The sequence below is a fragment of the Haliotis rufescens genome, unplaced genomic scaffold (assembly GCF_023055435.1).
Source record: "Haliotis rufescens isolate VD_foot unplaced genomic scaffold, xgHalRufe1.0.p SCAF_15, whole genome shotgun sequence".
In the NCBI taxonomy this organism is placed as follows: domain Eukaryota; kingdom Metazoa; phylum Mollusca; class Gastropoda; order Lepetellida; family Haliotidae; genus Haliotis; species Haliotis rufescens.
Genome location: NW_025963835.1, coordinates 8,843,483 through 8,870,079, shown reverse-complemented (window position 1 = coordinate 8,870,079; position 26,597 = coordinate 8,843,483). Strand labels below are relative to the sequence as shown.

At 39.7% G+C, this 26,597-nt stretch overlaps 2 protein-coding genes across 4 annotated transcripts in view; one reads left to right on the top strand and one right to left on the bottom strand.

Moving 5' to 3' along the window:
- LOC124147152 (NAD(+) hydrolase SARM1-like) overlaps positions 1–12,976 on the bottom strand; it is a 45,537-nt gene extending 32,561 nt beyond the window's left edge. For both annotated transcript variants that reach the window (XR_006862761.1, XM_046517761.2), the window contains exons 1-5: positions 12,670–12,976; positions 8,270–9,822; positions 5,859–6,035; positions 3,545–3,669; positions 616–851 (exon numbers count right to left, since the gene is read on the bottom strand). Coding sequence is in view for 1 of the 2 variants with exons in the window: in XM_046517761.2 (XP_046373717.1) it covers positions 616–851; positions 3,545–3,669; positions 5,859–6,035; positions 8,270–9,822; positions 12,670–12,739 (2,161 nt within the window). In the remaining variant the exon portion in view is untranslated. The remainder of the gene's footprint in view (positions 1–615; positions 852–3,544; positions 3,670–5,858; positions 6,036–8,269; positions 9,823–12,669) is intronic.
- A 197-nt stretch (positions 12,977–13,173) lies between these two features.
- Positions 13,174–24,798, top strand: LOC124121192 (leydig cell tumor 10 kDa protein homolog). Of its 2 annotated transcripts, XM_046484175.2 has the most exons (4): positions 13,174–13,339; positions 23,868–23,926; positions 24,256–24,311; positions 24,652–24,798. In XM_046484175.2, exons 1-4 carry the CDS (start codon positions 13,249–13,251, stop codon positions 24,764–24,766), a joined length of 321 nt encoding a protein of 106 aa, XP_046340131.1. In that variant the 5' UTR covers positions 13,174–13,248; the 3' UTR covers positions 24,767–24,798. The 2 variants fall into 2 exon arrangements, with proteins under 2 accessions (XP_046340131.1, XP_046340132.1); XM_046484176.2 differs by lacking the exon at positions 24,256–24,311 and having other exon boundaries at positions 13,183–13,339.
- The last annotated feature ends 1,799 nt before the right edge of the window (positions 24,799–26,597 follow it).

The following is a 26,597-nucleotide window of genomic DNA, read 5'->3' as shown; positions in this document are numbered from 1 at the left end:
GACAGGGTTACCTGACAACCCTGTCACCATGCGTCACAAGTCTGCACTGATTAGGTTTTGGTGGAGGACTTGGTACACGCCTTCCCTGATGTATTCTTCTAAGACAGGGATGTAGCAGCAACACATTCCCAGTGAAGTGAAAGTCTGGTGAAAATCTTGGGATTGGTTTGTTTGGAAGTCAGCATAAATTATGTTTCATTTCATCCGACACATGTTCGATGAGCGACAGATCTAGCGCAACAGTGGGCCAAGGAGTGCAGAGATGTTCTGTTGTCCAATGAAGTTTGTGACCCCACATGCAAAAAGTGGGGGTTCATTGTCTGCTGTCTGAAGGGTCAATGGGTGTGAAGGAATGGGAGTATGTGAGTACGGGTAACTTCACCACAGTAACATACACCTGTCAAATTGACATCCATGGCCACAAGAGGGGACCTGTGATGTGAAGTGTTGCCTGCCAAAACCATCAGGCTAACACTACCAAAAGTAGAACATGTAACATAGCATCGGGCATTGCAATTCCTGTTTAAATCATTCCAATTGCGTGCAAATAGTCATTGTAAGGCGTGGCATAACGTTTATGAGGCTTCACTTATTGGATGCCATTCCAGGTCTTACCTCTCACCCTCTGAAGCATCATCATGCGGTGCACACCATTGCTAATATTGCAGTCGGTTTGTAAGTGTTCCTCTGTCAGTAGAGCCAGCATCTTGCGATCTACCCCACAGTGCAGCATCTGGTATGTGTACTGGGACAACACTGGGGCCACCTCACTCAACCAATCGTCCAGCTTGCTGGGATCACATGATGTATAATCTGCTGATATCTTCAGATCACGCAACTCTCTTACAAATCTGAAATTTTACAAAATATATCACATGAAAAAAAACAAAAAGTATCAGTTACACCCTCTAAAGCAAGTGCACGTGGAGCAAACAAACGTGTAAAAAAAAAGTGTGAAACCTACAGGTCTGGTTAATTAAACATATACATAAAGACTTGGGACAATGTGGGTTAGTTAATGATGATGTATTTGTTCTCCTCTTTTTCTTGCTAAAATAATGTCATGGCACTGTAGCTTCTTACCTGGATATGTAGTCAGCACTTTGAAATAGTGACAGGCACCTAACAACAGCTGATGTCAGCATTGATATTCATACATGGTCTGCATAAATGCTGAGGACTAACATCAAAACCTGACATCAAAAATGTCATCCTGAGGAGAAACATACATGCTACAGCTCCCTTAGTCTGGCAATTTCAGAGAAGAAGTTCACAGGGGCAAATATGCATTTTGAGAGAACAAACGGAACATAACTAACCATGCACCAAATTTGATTACATTTTGAACAGACATGGTCTGTGGTCATAAGAAGTTCTGCTTGCAGTTCAGGCAAAGTGCAAAGGTCAAAAAGAGGTCAAAATTTAAATATTTGAATATACACTGACCCGCAAAAGAAATGTCACTTCATAAAAATATGTCATGAATGTTTCCCACTGAAATATCAATGCATTTTTTGGAGGTATCTCGTTTTTTTACATAAGTGTGTATCAAAATCTAATTTTAACGTCCAAAAGTGACACGATTTATGGACATAATGAGTCGCCAAAATGCAACTTAACAAACATCCATGGTACACACATGGATACAAGCTTAAGTCCTGAATGTTTCCATGAAAATAAAATATGCCCTTGTGTTTCCTAGTACTCTTTCTGATAAACGGCACCCCAATACGTGAATCCAAACTTCTTGTATCATTCAATCAGAAACGGGAGTGAATCCTGCTTTTCATGGAAAGCTCTTAGGACTTTGGACCATGAACCTTTGTACACTGACCATGCTGACCACGGACTAAAACACATCTCTGTAGTCATTGTTTAGTTTAGTCAATTATTTTCAGGAATGGACAGTTGGTTTCCATTTTTCATTATACATGTATTTCTAAATTAATTTACACTCTGAACAGACAGAACTATTATATTTGACACTCAGTGAATCATTTGAAACTTGCTGGAAAACGTGTGGGCAGCTGGAATTGTTCCTACATCCTATGATTGGAGAATGGGTATTAGTTTACATTGGGGGCCTCGGCTCCATTGTTAAGGAAGTAAGAGTTACTTGGACATTATCCTCTGCATAACAGGTTATGGGCAGACAAGCAGTTTCACAATAAGGATAAACCACAGATGAGCAAACCCAAATGACATACTAAGTCTAGTTTCAATCGTAAATCAGAAGTGTAGCAAACACATGTCTATCCAATATGGGCGATTAAGGAAATGATGACAAGTACTACAGAAGCATGCTTGGTGAGAGATGGCTGAAGGTAGTGCTGGCTTAAACAATCGATAATCAGAATTATCGTCAATGGGAAGATATATGTACGATAATCGATATAAAAATTGTGTCATCGATAATATCTTACATAAACAATTATGATGAAGAATATATTTATTGAAACAGACAGAAATCATGTCAATTGCCAAAGATGGAAGGAAACTGTTTTGGTTATAAAATAAATGTTCACAGAGTAATCCATGCATCAGAGCTCCAGATAAGCTGCGTATCTGTGTGAAATACGCATCAGAAATGCAGAAATACCCAGTAAAATATAATCCAAGCGTATCAAATATGCAACGAACATTACAGATACGCTACAAAAATAAAACTTGTGCGTATCATCAAAATGTTGTGAAGTAACCCTGCGTATTCGATTAGCAAATCAGCAACTTATTTTGAAATTATAAAGGGGCATTCCGTCAACCTTGCCAAACTCCACGATGACAGTTACATCATGATCATTTGCCATCACACTTTCTTGTGGAAGTATCGTGGTATTTATGAGTCCTATAAAGCTCTCGAACCCACACGACACCAGTTTGCAGGGACTAGATGAATAGTGTTTTTAAATATTTAACTTAAATACCCACATGTGTAAAAACTAGTGGGTAACAGAAATTTGAATACGCAGGTAGAATTACTGATACCCAATGATTTTAAAATGCATGGGTAAAATACCCACAACACCAAAAGCTTATCTGGAGCTCTGTGCATAAATGTGTATTTAGGGCGATGATTTCTTTTGGATTTTTTCCATATTTGCTTAAAGTTACTTCTCTGATATTTATCGATAACTGATCGATATTTAGTTAAAGATTATCGATGAGCACCAGACAGGGTAACAACAAGTACCATCTCTGTACGTCTTTTGGTATGACGCGGGTAGGGATCGAACCCCGGGCCTTCCGCTCTCTGGGTGGACACTCTAACACTAGACCACGAAGGCAAGAAGGAATATTGCATACTGTTGTGGTGGAATAAGCTACAAAATACTCATGTTAGCCCTTTGTTATAGTCACTGTTGTATCTTAATGTATTTATTTGGTACATATTTTGTCTGCCAGTATGAATCTATTACTTACGATCTAAGGTACCACAGCTAAATCCCCCTGACCTTTATTTACATACAAATCAGTGCAAATGTTTCCAGTCATTTACCCTAAATGTTACAACTGACTAAACATACCTGTTATACAGAAGACTCACCTCTTCCTAGCAATCCTGCAATCCATTCCCAAACTGCTGATTAGCTCGTCCTCCATAAGCTGCAGTAGAAGGTCACCATCTACGCAGCACTTCTCAAACATGCCAGCATAGCTCTCAAACCCCACCTGCAGAACCCCACCAGGACCATGGTACATCACACACAGTCAGTACAGTTAGTACACCTGTCAGAGATGTCTACAGATAGGTCGCAGTAAGGCAAAAGGAAAGTTAATTGTTTGGAATATATTTTGTACATGCATATTAACTGCACTACCTATTTGATGGTACATGTATGTTTACTGCACTACCTATTTGATGGTACATGTATGTTTACTGCACTACCTATTTGATGGTACATGCATGTTTACTGCACTACCTTTTTGATTGTATATGCATGTTTACCGCACTACCTATTTGATGGTACACGCATGTTTACCGCACTACCTATTTGATTGTACATGCATGGTTACGGCACTACCTATTTGACTGTACATGCATGTTTACTGCTCTACCTATTTGATGGTACACGCATGTTTACTGCACAACCTATTTGATGGTACATGTATGTTAACTGCACTACCTATTTGACTGTACATGCATGTTTACTGCACTACCTATTTGACTGTACATGCATGCTTACTGCACTATCTATTTGATGGTACATGTATGTTTACTGCTCTACCTATTTGACTGTACATGCATGTTTACTGCCCTACCTATTTGACTGTACATGCATGTTTACTGCTCTACCTATTTGACTGTACATGCATGTTTACTGCTCTACCTATTTGATGGTACACGCATGTTTACTGCACAACCTATTTGATGGTACATGTATGTTTACTGCACTACCTATTTGATTGTACATGCATGTTTACTGCTCTACCTATTTGATGGTCAATGCATGTTTACTGCTCTACCTATTTGACTGTACATGCATGTTTACTGCTCTACCTATTTGATGGTACACGCATGTTTACTGCACAACCTATTTGATGGTACATGTATGTTTACTGCACTACCTATTTGATTGTACATGCATGTTTACATCACTACCTATATGACTGTACATGCATGTTTACTGCTCTACCTATTTGACTGTACATGCATGTTTACTGCTCTACCTATTTGACTGTACATGCATGTTTACTGCACTACCTATTTGACTGTACATGCACGTTTACTGCACTACCTATTTGACTGTACATGCATGTTTACTGCCCTACCTATTTGACTGTACATGCATGTTTACTGCACTTACTATTTGACTGTACATGTATGTTTACTGCACTACCTATTTGACTGTACATGTATGTTTACTGCACTACCTATTTGACTGTACATGTATGTTTACTGCACTACCTATTTGACTGAACATGTATGTTTACTGCACTACCTATTTGACTGTACATGTATGTTTACTGCCCTACCTATTTGACTGTACATGTATGTTTATGGCACTACCTATTTGACTGTACATGTATGTTTACTGCACTACCTATTTGACTGTATATGTATGTTTACTGAACTACCTATTTGACTGTACATGCATGTTTATGGCACTACCTTTTTGACTGTACATGTATGTTTACTGCACTACCTATTTGACTGTACATGTATGTTTACTGCACTACCTATTTGACTGTACATGCATGTTTACTGCACTACCTATTTGACTGTACATGTGTGTTTACTGCACTACCCATTTGACTGTACATGTATGTTTACTGCACTACCTATTTGACTGTACATGTATGTTTACTGCCCTACCTATTTGACTGTACATGCATGTTTACTGCACTACCTATTTGACTGTACATGTATGTTTACTGCACTACCTATTTGACTGTACATGTATGTTTACTGCCCTACCTATTTGACTGTACATGCATGTTTACTGTACTACCTATTTGACTGTACATGTATGTTTACTGCACTACCTATTTGACTGTACATGTATGTTTACTGCACTACCTATTTGACTGTACATGTATGTTTACTGCACTACCTATTTGACTGTACATGTATGTTTACTGCACTACCTATTTGACTGTACATGTATGTTTACTGCCCTACCTATTTGACTGTACATGCATGTTTACTGCACTACCTATTTGACTGTACATGTATGTTTACTGCACTACCTATTTGACTGTACATGCATGTTTACTGCTCTACCTATTTGACTGTACATGCATGTTTACTGCACTACCTATTTGACTGTACATGTATGTTTACTGCACTACCTATTTGACTGTACATGCATGTTTACTGCACTACCTATTTGACTGAACATGCATGTTTACTGTCCTACCTGATTGACCCAATAGACCACATCCTCCACATTCCACAGAGGCACCTGTTGAGACAGCTTGCGGGGTATCTCTTCCCCAATTATCTTCAGTGCCTCTGCAGCCAGCTGTGATGCTGTTGAGTTTGGGGTGCTTGCCAATCGCTTTAGGGGTTCCACACAGCCAATTTCATACAGTTCCTACATCATACAATTCCAAAACATAAGAAAAATATGTCACCATAAACTGAAAGTCATGATGCAATATAGTAAGAGATACAAATACAAATACTACCTCTACTACATCAAAGCCATAAATTCCTCTTTCTGTTTTTCATCACACCAAAAGTCTGTAGATTAATAAACAGACGTCCTTTTCACTGCCAACTATCTAAATAGTTTTGAGGTTCTGCATCTGTGCATTCGCAAGGTGGGAAAACATCAACTTATGGCTATAATGTAATATGGGTAGGATATTCAAAGGAATTGTACCCCTACTAATTTATGTGTATTGACAAATACACCCCAGTGTTGTTGTGGAATCTGTGTAAATGTTGGTGTATTGTGGCCCATTTAATGTCAGTGGATTGACAACCAGAGAAGGGTTTTGGAGCTGAGACGTAAAATGGTGCCTACATCAAATAGAAAATCAACCAGTGCAACAAGACTGGAAGTGTGGTATAAGTAAGATTAATACTCATTTTTTTTTCTGTGGCATAAAAATCAGCCAATACACCTACAGTTTGACTGTTGGAACTTTCCACGTAGTAACAGATGATATTTCACAGTTTATATTATTAACCCACAAACAGAAAGTATGGGCATAACAAGTATGTTCCTAACCCAAGGTGAGGAAACATCTATCCATTTTATTTATCCAATGCATGTAAATTAACATGTCACAGTTGTCAAAAATTAACTGAAATCTACAGTTGGATTACATGTCAAGGCAGAAGCAGTCTCATCTGTACCTTTTCTTGAAATGAATGCCTCAAAACTTTATCATCAGAAACATATATCATGAACCATGTTAGCTTCACATGTAGACCATCTGTCATCACACAAGCCCACTGCAGTACAACTATGTCACAGAAAGTCTACTGCCTCCGCCTAACTCAGTAACAAAGCAATGAAACAAGCACTTCCAGTGTGGCAATAAACATGGCCACTGCAGTACCACTTTGAAACTGACCTTAGGTACCTTAATAACAAAGCACTTCCAGTTAAAAACATGACTTCTGATTTGGAAAAATACATGTCTAATGCAGTACAGCCTCCTTTACCCATAGCTACCTAAATAACAAAGTTATAACCACTTCAGACTTAATTATGTTCACCTTCAATCTTAGCTTAAAACTGCCCTGAGATAATAGTATATAATAGTTTCATAAGGTTTCAATTACAAATGCTCAAAATGTTGTGTACAAATTTTATTTAGCGACATCTACTTTACACCAAGTAACCTTGACCTTCAATGTCATGCAATCACATTCGAGAAAATTACTTTTTGCAAACTTAGGTGGTCTTACACATCTGAAGTCTCTATATCAACTGCCAAAACTTTGTGAAATGGACTATTTACAAGTCATTCAATACCATGACAGATACAGATACTGAGTTAATTATTGAGAGGCTGTTATAAATGATGGATGTTTTTTTGTAGATTTTCATGAATTAATCCAAAATTTTGTTAAATTTGATAAAAAGTTTTATAATTTGACCTCTAGTGACCTTGACCTAACATGAAGGCCATCTAAAAGTTGTAGCTAAGATCATATCTTAAATATCGTATAATAGATTTAGCAAACTTTGAATCATACAGACTCAAGTTAAGAGAGATAAGATATATGGATGAACAAATTCTTTATTACAATTATTACAATTAAGAGCAACCTTCGATGTAGGTTCTAACACTGTTATCTAGCAAGTGACGCATCTCAAAGAAGTCAACTAAGACTCAAGTTATCGTGTACACAAGCTTTTTTACACCTTGTTCATGCTGAGTGACAGTGAGCATCAGTGGAATCTTATCCTATGTCAGACAAATTCCCCAGCTATGTCTGGAGGTATGTCAGTTATTTGTCTGTGACATCTGTCAGAAGTGTGTAGTTGAGAAAACCAATTGCGGATGTGACAGAGCTCAAATTCGTGTAACCAAATGCAAGGGGGATTGCTTAAACATCAACACACAAAAATTCCTTAATGCATAAATAGTTTCCAAATGCCACTTCCATCACTTATCCAGAGAGGCAGAGAAGTCATGTCAGTTGACTGACAATAACAATTTTTATGTTCATATTCCAGGAGTAAGAATTTTCCGATCTATGAATCTTAATTCATGCAAGATATAAGTAAGTAATATATGCCAATAAACCCATGGTTAAAACAAAAATATAATGGCAAAAAGACCAGAAGTGTGATTGAATGGTAGTTACCTCCTTCTTGTTTTGCTCAGCCTTGATTCCTGCTTCCATGGCAAAGTGAAAGGCAGCTAGAGCTTGAGCCTCCTCCCTCTTGCTTGACAGGACTGGGACAAGACGACGAAGCCAGCCTAGTGACCGCCCTTGACGATGTGAAGTGTCCATCTGGGCAAACTCTGCTGGGTTATGGTTGGTAAGGAAAGGACTGACCAACCCTAGGGTACCAGATGCCTCTACTGCAGCTTCGATCTCTTTGTTTGCTACCAGCACCGTAATTGCTAGACAAGCATAGTATCTGACACTGTCATCATTAATAAAGGCTAAAGGAAACAACCATTCAGGGACCTTACGTTTGGTCATTTGATGTTGGTTTTCTGGGCCACCATACAAGGCCAAGTTGGCAAGAGCTATTGCACAATGTCTTAGGGTCAAGCGGTCATTACAGCGACACCAATGTAAAATAACATCCAGACCACCAAGCTTGATAACATTTGTACATGTTTCTTCAGATGTCTTAAAAAGGCTTTCTAGGATTCCTGTACTTGTACGAGCCAATTCACAATCACCTTTAGCTGTAATAGTCATCTTTACTACTGTCTCTAACCCAGCTTCAGCCACACGCTTTCTATTGCCTGTTGTGAGAACTTGTTCCAATAAAAATGCAGAAGCAGTTCGTAATTCCTTATTACTGGATGCACAGTTATTGACTATAATGTCCAGTGCACGTTCTGTCCTCAGGATATCACACAGACTATAAGCAAGGTCTCGACCATATATCTGCATTGACCATGCTTGAGCTATGAGTACATTCAATTCTTGCAAGGCATTTATCTGTTCTGGAACAGATCCCATCTGCAGCTGGCGAATGTTCTGTTTCAAGGAATGAGAGTATATCTGAAAACTAGATTTCATATTGGCTTTAAGTTTATTGGCCTGCTCACTAGGCTGACCTAGACTTGTCTTGACCACTTTCACTGATGAAGAAGAAGTCTTCTCTACACAAGTAGAAATTCTCCCTGAAATGTCATCCTCACTCGTGCTGCATCCAAGGCTTGACTTGCTGTCACTGGAGAGAGAATGCTGGCTATAAACATGACTCAGATCTCCTGTCTGGAGCTCTTCATCTTGCAAGATTGTTTCCAAAAATCGACCAGATGATACTCGTACCATTCTACCTTGACTCTCTCCGAGTTCCACCTTCTCAAATGCCTCAGCACGAGACAAATCAAGGTATACTTTGGAACACTCAGATATATTTGTGCCTCCATTGAAATTCTCTGCCATACTGACAAGGTTGGACAGCTTCGGCTGTGATTCATGAGGGGAGTGCAGGAGTGCTGCATCTGACTGGGACCTCTGCAGGGCTTTGTAAGGGTCATTCTTACAGAAGACACCATCCTCTTCCTGAGAGAAACCTGAAGCTGAGTGTAGACGACGTATACTTTGACCATCAGTGGTGACAACATCATCATGTTGATCAGACTCTGGCTTGTCCACGGAGGCCATTGTGTATGCTATGTGAGGCCGTGTGTTGAACTTTACAACACCCCTACCACATGGATCACAGCCTGAAACACATTATCATGATAAAGTATAGAAAAGAACAAGAAAGGTGTTTACAATACATGCCAAAATAGAAGCAGCCACATCCTCACCTGTGCATGAATGTCCCAGAAACGTGTCATGGACCATTTTGACTTTACCATGTTTTCCAAATCTGTGGACAGTTGACCTCACCAATATATAGCTATATTAATGTTAGATCCCAAATGTTGTTTAATGCAGTCCAATGACTGATACTACCCACTGCCAGGTCTAGTGGACAGACCTTCTAGCCGGGGGGCGGAAGGTCAGTGATTCAATTACCTGTCCATTCCTACCAAAAGATGGGAATCCCATTAGGCTAGCACTATAAAACCAGTTTGGGAAAACACATGCCCAATGCAGTACAACTTTGAAGCAGAAAGTCTCTTGCCTCCAGCTACCTTAATAGAGTTTTTTAATTACCAACTTGTGGACTGTGTACAATAGAACAAAGGATTACCTCCTGGCATTTGTTAAACGTTTGGAGACAGAGGCCAATAGAGAATGTGACCATGTGAAACTATCACATGCTCTGAAGGGATTAATGGAATCAGATGAATTTGATAATCAAGCAAAGTCTGGTAGAAATAAACCAGAATCGTCATACAACTCAGTGTATTATGAAGTATCCCAAGTTGCCTTGAAGACATGTGAAGATAAAGAATGTCATGAAAGTATTTCGTAAACATTACAGAGACTGGATAAAGTTGAGAATGCTGATTTTCCATGTTTACTTTTTAATAGTCCAAGCTAATCTGGAGAGGAAAGACTTTGCTGCTTCATGGATTGTGCTCTTGATGTCCAGGGCATGGTCATTTGGCAAAATATTGTACAAAGAATGGTCAAGTACTTTCCAGCTTACACTGTCTTCCTGTGAACAGAATCATGAGAAACAAATTCTCTGCCTTACCTACCAGTGCTTGTTAGGTGATGTTCCACCCTATTTACATGACCTTCTCTAGGGGTGTTGTGGGTGTGTGTGTAAATTGCTTTATCATCCAAAACTGGCTCTCACAGGAGATATCACTTGGGTGAGATCAAGCGATATCTACACTGTAGATATCGCTGCAATGAAATTGCATCACAATGCTTTGCAGACCATTGTGACATCATTGGTTACCATGACGTCACAATCAAATGACATCACTAATGGCTCTGCTACTGAAGCTGTTAGCAGTACTTTTTACACTTAAGACACTGCTTATTACTGCCTACAACCTGAAAAAGTTGGAAGAATGGTGTTGGATGATAAATAAAATCTCACCCGAGTTACTTTTGATATCAAATATATCAACACTCGTTGATAAAAGTGGAAAAAATGCTCGGCAAGCCTCGGAGTTTTCCCACTTTTATCAACTCGTGTTGATAGATTTGATATCAAAAGTAACTTGGGTGAGATTCTCTATATGACAAAGTTATCATTTATAACTACAGACTTCTCCGACAGCTGTTTATTAGTTGTAAAGAATATATTATGAATATATGGCCATGATGGCCATTGCAATAACATTGCACTAGTCTGTCCCACTCCTCTTGTAGCACCTGACCAAATTCAGCCAACGTGGTCAGCAGCCCATGACGTGAACACACACGTCTTCCTATCATGTCCCAAACAGGTTTAAATGGGGGAAAGGCCTGGGCACTTCTGCTTCTAATCGTCTGACCTGTAACTTGTACTCCAGTTTGCAGCACTCTGATTCATGGTTTCGCCGCCTGGTGTCAGATCAATCAATCCTGTAGTCTTGTTGTTGACCCGGGACAACAAGAACGCGGTTGATCATCAAACTTTTGGTTGTTGGTACCCGTTCCATAGACTGCTAATCACTAATCGTGAAACATTGAACATATTGGCCCTGGCACACTGACTTCTGCCAGTTTCCAGCATGCCAATAGCCCATAGACGCTCCGCGCATTGTGACGGACAACAATAGGAACTATAGGGAGCTATATTCTTGTACAGCACAAGGTGGACTTGGGCACCCACATAATGACTGACTGTTGGACATCTTGGAAGAACTATTTGCTGGCCTTTGTTACACCCACACAAATGTTGATCTTTCTGAGAACTTTAAAAGTATGAACATTATGTGACAAATAAATAACCAGTAATGGGTGTAATTAATGTTAAATCTAATTGCTAAGTATGTGTAATTCTAATTTTATTTTCTATAATTTTACTGATCCATACCACTGATGCCTGCACCAACCTAATATAAAGTGGTGCATAATATGGTGAACTATTTCCACTCATAACCATGGTGACCTTGCTTCAAATTTTCTCGCCAAGTCTGATTGGAAGGCAAAGCAAACTTATTGTGAAAACATTATACGTTTTAAGTACCTTCACTCACTCAATGTCAAGCTGAACCTGTATCTAAGGGGCCTAACATGGTGCTGTCATAATCACAATTATTCACAATGTCCATTTGATGTGTTGATTGCGAGAATATTGTCAGAACAGATATTGTAAACACGTGATGAAGATGACAACTAGAATACCATGTAAATAAACCATATATACTGCTACATAAATCGTTCTTATCGTTATTAAAAACAGAGGTGCCGTTTTCGCCTGAGAAATCGGTGGCGATTGGCTGAGGTGCCGTTTTAGCCTGCACGCAGGTGAGAGGGTGGGGGGGGGGGGGGGGGGGCATTATATTACGTAATGACTATAATATGACAATGTCAATGTCAACATTCATAGTAATTCTATGTGGTATTGTACTAGGCTGCATCATGAATTGGTACAAATGTCACGTTGAATACAAATACACCACAATATTATCAACTCATACACCAATTACTCTCTTTCAAATCTGTTCGACAGTTACCTTTCAGAACTATTATAACATGAGCGATCCACCTTCTAAAGGCATCTAGTGTGTTTCTACTGCACTTCATACCCCATGTCCACAGGTTTGTTTATGTTCATATGGACCATACCATCAGGAATCAAAGGTAGTCAATACTCATCTTGAAATATTCTCATATTGGTAAACTACTGTTAACCACTGTCACTATGTCCAAAGAAAATAGGTAAAATTAAAAAATATTACCAATAAATTATTCTACCATAGAGTAACTGTCTTACGGTTTCCTAAAAATAATGACATAGGCGAACGCCCCCTTACTTAAGTAGTTTCTTCCGTTGGATTGTTACAAAAAGAAGACATGGTAGACATGACGAGGACAAGAATTAATGCCGCCATGATTATTTCAGTCGCTTAAAATAGATTTGGACAACATAATTACTTTGTATTAAAAATAGGTCTAATCATCATTTTCAATGCTTGACAAGGTAAATTAGTCATTGCATTCTCGCATCATTGTTCCCGTTTATCTTTTGGCTCAAATATAACATACAGGTACTACTTCCGGTTCAATGGTACTTGGCTCAACTTCGTGTTGAAATGGCTCAAGGGATGAAAAAGTTCGCACAATCAGCACACAAAAGCAAGAAACACCACAGACTACCTGTTCGGAAAACAGGACCAAAGAAAGGTTTATATGACATATGTGAAACCTATCTTTTGTAACGAGAGAACGCACTATACTCTCGTGTTATCGGTTTTCGCGTATAGACATTATCGCACATGGATATTTACCCATTTAAAGGGGCACTGATCTAAAGCAATTCGCCGGGACTGGTTGTTGCCTTTGTTATTGTTTTTTCCCCTGAGTCCCCGGATGATATAGCAGAAACCTAGACTAGTTCGCGACCTGTGCTGCGCAATTCGTAAGCGCATTTGTCACTTTGATTGATGGTATATAAGGGCGTATCGTCACATCTATCAACAAAATGAAATACAGTTTTGGAAATAATAAGGAAATGTAGTCTATCTTTGTGGGTAGCATTGGTTATGGTGACGAACTTTTGATAAGTCACTTGCTTGGTAATTGTGCGATTTTCGTTTACACTATTTTGACTTGCAACTCAAAGTAAATATTTCTCCTGAGCATTGCTTATTTTATCGTGTTTATATTTTTTACAGTCAAAATGTGCAAAATTTTCACTTAGGATATTTATTAAAAGCCTGAATATTCAATTAGTTTACAAATTGACTGAAAAATATGTCCATCTGTATTATTATGATAACGAATTCCAAACATTTTTATGTTTAATATCATAATCAAGAGACTGAAAATGTCACGATGAAAAGTACATTTCTATATTGATTGACTTCTGATCCTACATAAGAATCTATTGTGATGTTTATAGGGGCCGTTTTGATTGCTTAATCAGTTAAAGAAATGGACAGATTTTTCAGTCAAAATGACTGAAATATTTACACATTTTATAAATTGCCTGAGAGAATCACATTTTACAAATAGGCTGTAATATATACACGCTTACAAAGGAAAAGACTTGTGAAAACAACGTCTATCGCGCATCAAAGAATTTCCCAACCAAGACGTAAACCTAGACATGTAAACACTCACTTTTGACATATCCACTGTGAATAATCAATCAATGTATTTTCTGTTAATCCTTTGATGACTAGGAACGATCCGTTGATTTACAAAAAAGTAAATCAACTGATCATTCATCTCTTGCTGGGTTGCCACGTGCATATTACATAACACACATTTCACCTCACTTGAAACCTGGATTTAGATTGAATAATTACCCCAGACACAATAAATGCCAAATGGGAACCTTTGTCAGGTATTCTGAGCGGTGCTACCCATAATTATACCTCTAATAAATTCATTAATTGAGCATCAAGTGAATGACGACAAATACACACAAGTGTAGGGTTATACCAGAAAACATGGATGACAACAAGGGAGTAGTAATCGTATTATCAACGCAATCCGAAATCCGAAAATGCTTTCACTGCATGGATACTGTTTTAGTATTAAACTATAACAATCATATAACTATTTCCAAATGACGACATTCGATGATCTTGTCTGTTTGTTTAAGCTGAAGAAATTAATTAACATGCACCCTTTGTCGAAATTTTTATAGATCACGGTTAACCAATCAGTGTTCAAAAATGAGTAAAACAATTATTGCCTCCAAGTTTATTCAGCTGTCCTTGCAGACGGTAGCCCAGTCTCTTGTCACGCTCAGTTGCGTTGCGTATCATCCGGGTACTCACGGGGAAAAAACAATAACAAAGGCAACCACCAGTCCCGGGGAATTGCTTCAGATCAGTGCCCCTTTAAAGTAGGATATTTGGCAACAATGCAGTTTACCGGATGTTTCATTTTATTTAGCGGTAATTAGCTCTAATTATTTAATGTCAGCTCGCTACAGTCAAAATACGAAATGAGCGGGTTTCTGGTCTCTTATTTGTATATCAACTTTTCAGTCACAAACTCATGGCACTGGCAATAATTATAAAAAAATCTCAGCAAAATACGAGGGTAATCGGCCACCATAGTTTGAATAGGATTTTTGAAGGGGGTGTTCTCGGCCGTGATGTAGGGTCATGTCTTGTGACTGTAGGACCTCATTGCGTCTGTCTTCTACACTTTATGAGTTTATAATCCTTAGGGTTAGTAGTGAGGTAGGGTATGGGCCAGCTATCTCTTTTAAGTAAATCTCATATAATTTAAGTCTGAATTTTTTATATCAAGTTTTCAATTTTGCAGAGAAAATGACTACTGTGCATGTGCATTAGGGTAAACAAATCTTGTGCCGATGACTTGATAAACAAGCACTAATGATAAGTGATAGGTCCAGCGGTAAGGTGTTGGCTTAATTAGCTTAGCTTCAAGCTGCCGAAATGTGTTCAGTCCTCCGCGTGGCCATAATTGAAATCTCCAAAAAGTGCACCCAGTAAAATCCACTGCTCCTGGATGTTTCACCACACAAAACGTTTTTCAGGATATCTTTTCAGAATGTGTTTTTATGACATTTACCACTAATTATAAGAGGATAAAGAAAGAAATATGGACTACCATGTTGTCTGACTGTAGATATGATTTGTGATCTTAACAATCACTGGGTGATGCTGACGGATATCATCAGCTTTCGCAAGATATACCAAAGCGTCAGGGAAAGGACAGTCCCAACAGGCCCGGAAACTCCGTCGCCACAAAATGTCTGACACCTCCGAGCCTGCCTCCACATGTACGGCCCGTCTCCACTTTTATGATAGCTGCATCCACTCCTGTCTACCGCCTCCATCATGGCCTCTTTAGAAGCACCGATGTCCACCCCCTCGCCTCTGTTATAATGACACCAGGCGTGGCGCCTACCAACCTGAGTGCATCTGTCCCACAAATATACCAGCTATCCTGGTGCCTCTACAGTTCCTTCAACCTTATCTCACGGTTCTACCTTACCAGGCGCCCTTTCTCAACACTTCTTTCGGGGTTAGGCATTGACAAAAAGGACACATACTGGTCAGATCCTACATCCATCCCACCTGATCCTATCATCAAAGACATGGTCGCCGGCCTACATGAGGACTTCACTAAGCTCTCTCTTACACCCTCATTCAAGGCACCAATGTATCCGAAGACGGACTTCCCTATCCACTCACTAGACCTTGCGGATCATGCCCAGTATCTAGATTAACACCTCCATCGCATGACAGGGTTGAACCATTCCACCACCATTTGCGTCTCCGACACCAAGTTGGCGTATGTGGAGACTGAACTTTGGCGCTTCTTAAAACCGTTCTCTGTCATGGCTTCCACCTCCAGAGTATTCATACAGGACCTCTTGGAGGATAATCCTAACCGCCTTGGACTCCCTGTCGTTCCCATTGTCGAGACCCCTATAGGTGGGAGATTCGGGGGATACTGGCAAAAAACTCCATCGTTGACATGCTGCTGGCCAAAGAGGCCATTGAGATTATCCACTCCCCAGCCTTAACACCAGGCTTCTATTCGCCAATATCCCTTGTCCCCAAGAAGGGCTCGGACCAATTCCGCATGATACACAATTTGGCCACATTCAACAAGCGCTACCTGGTACATCCACCGTACTTCCGGATGACCACACTCAGGCTGCTCAGGTCCAAGTTACAGGCTCACGACTTACTGATCAGCCTGGATATCAAGGACGCTTACTTACATACTGTCAATGGGCGGTGTTCCTGTTTGGAATTTCCTCGCCCCTGAGGCTATTTACTCGCATGGCCAAGCTTCCTACCTCCACCTGAGGAATGTGCTGTTATATAGAAGACTTCTGAACCACCAGGACCACCATGGCGCTTCATAGCACCTGCTTCTGGCGATCAGACACCGCGTCTTCGCCAGCTTCTACCTGCGACATGTTGCCTTAGAAGATGTGGAAGTGTACGCAGCTTTGGCCCTTTTGGTGATTGCCCAAAAGGTCACCACAACAAGACGCCACTGACGTTTCCACATGTCATGAACCGGCTTTGCAACCTCTTTGGTGCGTGTCCACCCAGATTAGTAGGCTACATGCATTAGGTTCGTTACGTCAGTTCTAGACTTTAACTTCATTTAACTTCTATTGCTGCATTGATACCTGGACTTCACAGATACCTAACTCTCTCCCTCCCTAGCAACAGGAATGGTCACTCGATGCCGGACATCGCCTTTGCTGATTGGCTGGAGCTTTTTGGAGAACTTTATTGAAGATCACTTCTGAAGGTATGCCCTCCAACGTTCTGTGGGATAAAGATGCATTAAGGAGTAATGCAGGATAAGTTAAAAAATCTTGCAAAATTCAAGATTTGTTTTATATTTGTATACTTATCCTGCATTACTACGTCTTAAGTGATCCGCCCATCGCAGAGCTGCCTCCCCACAATGCCTTCAGATGATCCGGTCTAGCAGTAATGTGATGACACGTGGCATCACCTGCTCCATGGTCACATGGGAGCTGTGTCATAGGGTTAGCCACTCAGCTAGTGAAGCAACTGCTTCTTCAGCAAGACATCACACAGCTCTTTCTCTCTGTCAAGAACAAGCAGTAAATGCATTCAGGAGTAAAGCAGGATAAGTAAATATCTAGGCTTCTAATAGGTTTGTCAACTGAAATAAAACTGTGATATAAATTATATGTTGTCTGTTTCATATCATCTTTATATTCAATGTGTGTCAGTTAGTGGTATTGTCCAAGTGTGGAAATGTCAGTGTGGGGAACTGTCCCTCACTCCCTCCCGAATAGAGGTTTGAACTAACCTCCCAAACTTTAGTGTCATCAGGACCCAATGAGGCCACGGGTGCTGTCATAAATAATCAGTGCTCAGCACACGATTGTCTAACTTATGAACTTCTGCAGTAGCCATTTTTTTCTGCAAAACTTTTACCATGGATGAAAATTGTACAGATTTTCCTCAGATTACATTGGATTAATTTATGAAAAGAGATGAGATAGCTGACCCTTACTCTAACTCACAGCTAACCCTGAGCATTGTAAAGGTGTTTTTTCAGAAATGGATAGCTAACCATAATGATAGAAAGAGGGATCCAAAGTCTCAGGATAGAGTTGGGGGTAACTTAACCCACCTAACCCACCTAACCCTAAGACACACGAAATCAGTGAAGTGAGAGCTGCAGTCGGAGCCTGTTTTGTAGTTCATTTTCCATTTCTACTGTATGTTAACATGTTGTTAACCTGTTATGGGCATCTGGTAGGAGTGTTCTGATTGGTTCAGAGTCAGGACAGGTAGCTGGTCACTGGCATGCATTTTCATAATGTGGGTCCTCCACACTCGGACAATACCACTAACTGACACACATTGAATATAAAGATGATATGAAACAGACAACATATAATTTATATCACAGTTTTATTTCAGTTGACAAACCTATTAGAAGCCTAGATATTTACTTATCCTGCTTTACTCCTTAATGCATTTACTGCTTGTTCTTGACAGAGAGAAAGTTTTAGGTGTATATTATTAGCTAGTATTCTGTCAGACTGCTGACTGGAGGCAAGTCTCAAGCCCCTGACCACAAAACTGCCTGGTACTTGTTCTAAGGAGTCCATGACACTGAATCAAAAACTGGTTTATAAGCTACTAGCTGAGCCATCTCAGTAGGATGGTGTTACTTAGCAGACATACATCACTGGGAGCAGCGCCTATCATTTGATACACTGGTGTTTTTCATTTGTTTCGATGCGCCCAAGCACCTCTCGGTGATCTGTCATCTCTGCACATAATGTTATTGAATAAGCCCAGCGATGTTTCGAGTTTTCAATATTAGGTGTCAAATTTAGCCTATGGCGGTGAACTTTATAGAAAGCTCCAGTTTTTGAAAAGGTTGTTATTTTCAACATTATTTTTTTGAGTTAATTCATGAGGCTAACAGTATTATTAGTAGCAAACTACAGTGATCGCTCGCTATTGCGCTACCAATGGGGTCCAAATAATTGGTGGGCGTTATAGACGATGAGCCGTTTAACCGAGGCCGAGGCGGGGGAGCGCGCTCGGCAAATCTCAAATCATCAATTGGCCTATGTGTTTATCTCACGTCACGTCAAAATAGTATATATTTTTATGGACCTAGATCTACCTGTAATATCATTCATTTATTAAATCTGTCATATTTCACAATGTCTGAAATACGTATTCCATTCTAATTTATCATTTTTTATCAATAAATTAAAAAAATTATTCACTATTTCCCGCGATGTTATTGAAATTAAAATTCTCGGACACACATTTCGACAACGGGTCCGCATCGAAAATGTCAAAGAGCAAAATAAAGACTATTTTAAGCAAATCTTTAAATATATTATACAAAGTGATAAATAAAATCAACAAAAATATATCTAAAAGCAATCAAACTTACATCTAAGTTATTATTTCCATCGTTTCGTGCGATCGCGTGTAATGTAAGTCAAATGACATCTCGGCTTTCGTCGCCTTGAATTCTCGGCTCGGACACAACGTTTAATGCAAAAATATATGCATGAAAAATCTTTGTCACAGCTCGTAACCTAGCACGATACATTCGCGAAGTTCCATATTTTTAATATATATCGTGATTTCCTGCTTAAAACGTTGAGAATAACACGATTTAACAAAAAATCTTTCGCTAACTTCTGAAATTTATCAAACACGAGCTTGGTATCACAGCTTGATTGGCTGCCTGAGGTCACGTGCTCAAAATTGACCAATCACGAAACTTGTAGCAGATTTCGGCAAGAAAGCGTCATTAGAAACAAATTTTAATCCAATGAAATCGCTTGAAAACTACGGGGAAAAAACAGGCGATGTTACGAAAGCGCGATTACGAAATGAATGACCGCCGTGTTGTGACAGCAACTACATGTGTGTGACAGTTTAGCCTTAAATTGGATTGCCCACTAATTAAGAATATAAACTTCGCTTGTGGTTCTCTTTTATTGCATGCATGCGCTTCTAAGATCAAAGGATGTATAGTGTGAAAAGTTAACTAGTTGAACAATCGTATTTCCGGGACTTGCCGCGGATGTTTTCAAACAGATTATTAGAACTCCATTCAGCGATAAACGGTTGATTATGCAATGAGAAGCGTTATGTGCAAATGAACAACGAACAACAATACAATTATGTCTGTGTAAAACTCTCAGTAATAAAAGTGTACATAAATTTTGGGAGCCATGCGTTACCGCGCGTAGTAACCGAGGTAGCGCTTTATCGAAGAGCGCAATAGCGAGCGATCACTGTAATATACATATAGTACATTTTTTAACTTATCCCGCATTACTCCTTAATGCATTTACTGCTGTTTCTGACAGAAAGACAATCTGTGATAGATTCTCATGCCTCGTCCTCTCCTGCTATATCCTGACGCAGCTCATTCTCGTTGCCGCTCACCCATACGTCATTGGGATCGTGACCATCGTTCGGATTCCCCAGAGGAAACCTTCTAAACTAAAAGACATCTTGGTCTGAATCAAGTTGGCAACTGGATGGCTGATCTCTTGGCGTCTGTTGCGCCATCTCTGGGCCCAGACATGGATAAGGGATCAAATCTGGTCCTTCCCAACGCCCTTACTTCCAGACCCTATGTAGTCCATTCTCATAATGGAACTGAACGAGGATTTTGCGAGGCTCTCCTTAACCCTGTCATTTAAAACTTCTCGCTTTAGGAGAGATGATCTCCTGGTTCACTCTGTGGCTGATGGAGAACTCTCTGACTGTAACTCCGACAGGAATTAGGTCAGCTAACCTACTGGGAGCCATGCAGTGTATTTTTACGGATTGGTTTGCATGCTTACTTGTACTTGATCCTGCAACCACTCGACCAGGCGCCTGTCGTAGTACATCAATAGGATTAAGTCACTAACGTCAGTAGACCTCTGATGCCAAGACGCGTAGTCGAGAGGCACCACGCTTCATCGTCACCTCGATATAAGAACGGGAATGCTTTTACAACGCTCAGGGGATGGAAACGATCACCTTACTTCGTACGGTACAATCTTTCAGCCCAAGAAATTATATCTATTCAGCTTTATCTACTAGATACAGCATCGATTCTATAATTCTTCCCATGATGGTATATTTCAACTACATGGGGTTTGGCATTAGTTCGCATACGAACACTTTTCCACGTCTTGTCAAGGAATGACACGATCGAAGACCCCCCTGATGTTGACTTTAATAGTTCACAGTCTTATAGACATCCTCATCTAACGTCTGCTACCTCTTCAACAGACGTTTACACTTTGTCAGTGGTAAGCAGAGCTACAGATAAGCTGCGTATTTCCATAAAATACTCCCCCAAAATATTTAAAACCCAATTACTTTCAATTATCATGCGTACAAAAACGAGTGCATTGAAGGAAAAACTCAAATGTACAGCACACATAAATACCCAATAAAGCTTTTTCGGCATGAGTACAACGGAGCTAATTTCCGAAACACAATTATGAGCTAATTTACATTCCGAAAAACCCAATTAAAATAGAAAACCCTATAGTAAAGACTCATTTGCTCAAAAAGTCATGCTCTCAGCTAACTCAGAATGGAAACTTCCTCATGAGGGTTTTTCATCTCATGTGGCAGCGCTTAGGTCATCCCGCCATGACCTTTGTTACCACTTGCCAGAACTCCCAGTTTGCACATTTTGTCTCCCCGGATCCCAGACCCGCAGACTTTGGAGGTGGATGCATTCAGGGGCCCGTAGTAAGGGCTAAGAGCATAAGCTTTTCCACTCCTTAGCAGAGTCCTTCAAAGACCTCTGACTTTGGTAAAGCCTTGGTGGCCTGCGAGGGGCTGGTTCGTGGATCTCAGGGACCACCTCAAGCTACCAGATTGGCCAAACCTGCTGATCCATCCTCACAGCAACTGGCCACACCTGTCTCCAGATGGATCACATCTTAACTCTTGTTTCATCTACGAAGAGCCCTCAGCGCCAAGGGTTACTAAGGAAGGGCAGTGGAGGCCCTCCCCTTGTCGCACAGACCTTCTACCTGGGGCCTTTATGATGCTAAGTGGCGCTCCTTTGAGGGTTTGCAATGAGAAACACCAGGACCCCACTTCTGCATTGTATGAGTTCTTGGGTGAATTCTTTTTTCTCTCTGCCACAATCGTTGTCTGAAGGGCAGCACCATCATGTCCGTCTTGACCGTTCCGGAAGATTGAAAGATGACCAAGATTCCTGAGCCCAGAGTGTTGTTAGGCTCTTTTTCGTCTAGTAGACCAGGAGATCATGTTCAGTCCATCGGCATGGGACCTTAAACTTGGCACTTACCCTGCTGAGAGGTGGCGTGGATGAGCAAGAAACATGTTCTGGACATCTCCTGTTTTAGATATGATCACGGAGCGCATGGAGCCATTCATCTTGGGCTGTCATGGGACTTCATAGCCAAGAATCAACCAAGATCCTTCACCTTCCCACCCCTCTCTTCTTTAGTTGGGGCTGAAGATGTACAGGTACTTGTATGTCCGGTGTGTGCACTGTGATACTTCATTCACACCATTCTGGAGGGCTGCTTCTTGCGCATGGACACCGTCCTCGCCCAGTTACGTGCTGCACGCATTAACTTGGTATGTCAGTTCTAGTTCTTTAACTTCACTTAAGTTGTATTACTGCAGTGATACCTGGACTTCCCACATACTTCACTCTCTCACTGCCTGCCGACAGGAATGGTCACTCGATGCCGGACATTGCTGTTGCTGATTGACTGCCCCCCCCCCTGCACAGAAAAGCGGTTCATAAGATGTTCATTTATTGATATTGCTGTCTGCACACATCTTAACACTGAATCAAGCAGTTTTGTAATGGCAAAGATGAATAAGATCTGTGTAGGGGTTCTAAGGGCATTGTACCCTCTTCTCGTGCATTATGAAGCATGGGAATGTGCGAATAAATGCTCTTGTCTTAACACGATCAATTTGTTTGGTGTTGAATATATTGGCGGAAGTAAAGAGTCATGGGACCCAAGCCTAATTCACTCATTACATTTGCTCAGATAAGATTACAAAGCCAACTCTCCCTCGTGGCATCAAAAGCGCCACATGTGCCTTCCTTGTTCCTAACTATGATTCACGTTATCGTTATTGCATTTCCTCCAACACTTATCTGCCACCAAATCACCAAACAAATGATTAAATACTCTGTCCTTCATGCATACTTGTGATTTCAAGTGACTGTTTTCAGTTCTTACCTTATTGACTCATTCTTTACTGTAACCCCCTTTAACTCTAACCTGTGCATGTCTACCATGCTCTTAAATATCTTCTCTGAATCTGCTTGACTAATGAAATTAAATTTCACATGCAAGTTCCTGCTTATGAGGGGGAACGCGACGTAAGCCCAATTTCACCTCACCTCACCTCTTATGAGGGAATCTATATAAACTTTTTAAAATCATTTTGTTGTTAAAAATAGTATATTAATCATATGTTACATATGTATTATAGTGTGATTTGCTTCCATCTGATTGCTTCATAATTATTTAAATATGCAGGTACATTATTATGAGCTGTCGTCTAAATTGTTAATTTTCAGAACTATCTTATCATGGTTTTTCCTGAAAGAATATTAATAGAATGAAGTATTTGTCCAAAGCCATCTGAATATGAATCAATATTTCATCTGGCCGAGACCTAATGTCTGTATGTACAGAATACAATTATGAAGTATTTTTATTACATTTCAGGCAGAATTGACATAGCACCAAAGAAGACAAAACTTCTTGAGGAAAAAAAGTGGAAAAAGGTATATAAAAACATTGTATGCCATCTTTTTGATGATGTTGATGATGATTGTGAAAAACAGCTTAAGTTTTTAGTTCACCTGACAAAGTCAAGTGAGCCTCTGTATTGACCTGTTTATTCCCACCAATGATGACACCAGGGAAGGGACATACTATTTGTGGCATAACTATTTATGAATATTTGACAGTTAAGAGGATTTTTATTGTATAATGATAGCCAAAATACAGGATTTAGGCAATGATGTAATAGGGGTAGTTCTTTGAATTGTTAATAATGATAACTATTGTCTGATTTTTCAGAAACCATAACAAATGTGTTTTGATTTTTAAGAACGTGACATTGATATCATACTGTCCTCTAACATCAAACAGACCCATTTCAGTCAGGTAATAGCCACTTGAAGGACTCCATCTCCTTTCTTGACACATGTAGATTTCAGTGTGTATATGCATTCATTGCACCCTGAATGAACCTGCTGACCATCCATGCCTTTGTGCAATTTTTTGCTTCTAATTTATCAGCATTAATAAAAAAAAATATAAAATAAAATAAATAAATAAGTTAAAGCTTTTTATCTTATTTTAGTGGCTCTCAGATGGTTGGGTTGAATCTGGAAACTGAGAAATAATAAATGAGTTGCCTTATAAGAAACAGACACAAAATATACATTTATTCTTACAATCACCCATACAACTAATAGTGACATGTTCATGGTGTATGTTTCAGTGCCTACAAAGGGACATTCAACACAATATTGAGCAAGAAATATCGAAGAAAGCCAGCGCTGTTGAACCCAAATCATTCACAATTTTCAAACCTGTTGATTCAGGGAGCTCTGTAAACAAAAAGAAGTTGAATAAATAATTCAGTTTATTTTTTGTGTGTTGACTTTTGCGCTGTTTTATGCTAGTTGTGTGTTGAACTGTCAGCTTCAGGTCAGACGTGTGGCCCTATGCAACAAGGATAACATACAACCTTCCCCCATCCCCCCACTCTGCAACTCACAAACCATCACATGAGGATGACATATGGTTACATCACAGCTGTAAAGGATTTAGTTGGACTGTGGTGTATTACAAGTCGTAACATCTTCAACGTATTGTCAACATTGTTTTGGTGATGTTGATAATTCCATAAGCAGCCTGTGAATTATTATTTGTGTATGTATTTAAATATTAAAACTGATTTCAATATGTTTGTGTTTATGGAGGTACAACCCTAAAACACTGCTTACTGGAAAGTGAGCACACAAGGTTCTATGTTTATCCCTCCATAAGTGCAAGAAATACTGAAGTCAGTTCCTTCTGCATTAAAGTAACAGAAAATAACAATCTTTCTCTACTTTGTTTAGGTTGTTTAACAGAATGTGGACACTATGAAAATCGTGATATGTCTGTGAATAATTGCACCAATACCCCTTGTTGTCATGGTAGCTACATAAACAGAATCTAGAGTTGAAACATTACATATCATAGAGTTAACTGATCTAGATGGCAACAATGTTGTACAGTAATACATTTATTGTTGAAGATTAAAACATATTTTTTTAATTTGATACTTGTTACATACGTCAAAACTTTCATTCTGAATATAAGCAGAATGTATTTGAATATCAATGTTCTGAAAGCAAATTTTGTGGCAGTCGTTGACATCTTAAAGTGTTGTCTACTTCTTTGTTGGCAACAGCACCACGGCACTATTTTGTTAAAAAAAACGCCAACATATAAACTTTAAAAAGTTAGCAATCTGACCATGCTAATGTCATCTGGATCTATATGTCACAGGTAGCCTAAGTGGTCCAGCTCAATCCTGGTGGAGATAATAATGATCATAAAGTGTCTTTTAGGCAAAATCATCTGCAGTCAACTTGACCATTTATGAAACTGTTGAAAACATAGAATTAATGAATATTGCATTGAGATCATGTTTTCGTCTCACATCAAACAGAGACACAGCCTAACAGCCACACTTTCCTTACTTGATGTCTTCCAACAAATGCTGATAGAACCAAGTGCACAATAAAACATCACAATACGTATTATGGTTAGGCCCCGAACAGTGGTGGCATGATGTTCCTTTACTCATCTTCCAAGGTTTCCGCTGATTTTCTTCAAAGTGCTTGCCCAGCCCAACTTTCTTAAACAGCTATTAACATGGAGTAGTGTGACAATGACACACATTTGACTGCAACATTTCCAGTGAAATTTCCCATCTGAGAAAACCATTATGTTTTAACATGTATACATCGAAATCAGGATGTCACACCTGTCAGAAACGAACCTTTACATGCCAGGGAATATAACTTAAGCCACTTTAAGCCACTGCGTCATTGTGCTGAGTCAAGATTCCACCTATGGCGTGAGCCAGTCACGGCCACATGAGCGTTAGTTGATGCTTGTGTTTTTTCAGCATGCGCCATTTGGCTGTGGAAGTGTAATGGTATGGGGCAATATTTATTTTTTATTGCATTTTGTTATTCAAGCCAATGAAAGTAGTCCATACACAAAATAGTGCATATGAGATCAACTTGATGAACACTGCAAACATGGCTGACCCGTGAAGGTCCGGGGTAGAATAGGTCTTCAGCAACCCATGCTTGCCATAAAAGGCGACTATGAATAGGTCTTCAGCAACCCATGCTTGCCGTAAAAGGCGACTATGTTTGTCGTAAG

What these genes read in the sequence shown, in the direction of transcription:
- LOC124121192 (XM_046484175.2), top strand. Translation starts at nt 13,249, where the DNA reads ATGGCTCAAGGGATGAAAAAGTTCGCACAATCAGCACACAAAAGCAAG. An exon ending in GAAAACAGGACCAAAGAAAG is followed by an intron (nt 13,340 to 23,867) that starts GTTTATATGACA and finishes ATTACATTTCAG; the next exon opens with GCAGAATTGACATAGCACCA. An exon ending in AGGAAAAAAAGTGGAAAAAG is followed by an intron (nt 23,927 to 24,255) that starts GTATATAAAAAC and finishes TTGATTTTTAAG; the next exon opens with AACGTGACATTGATATCATA.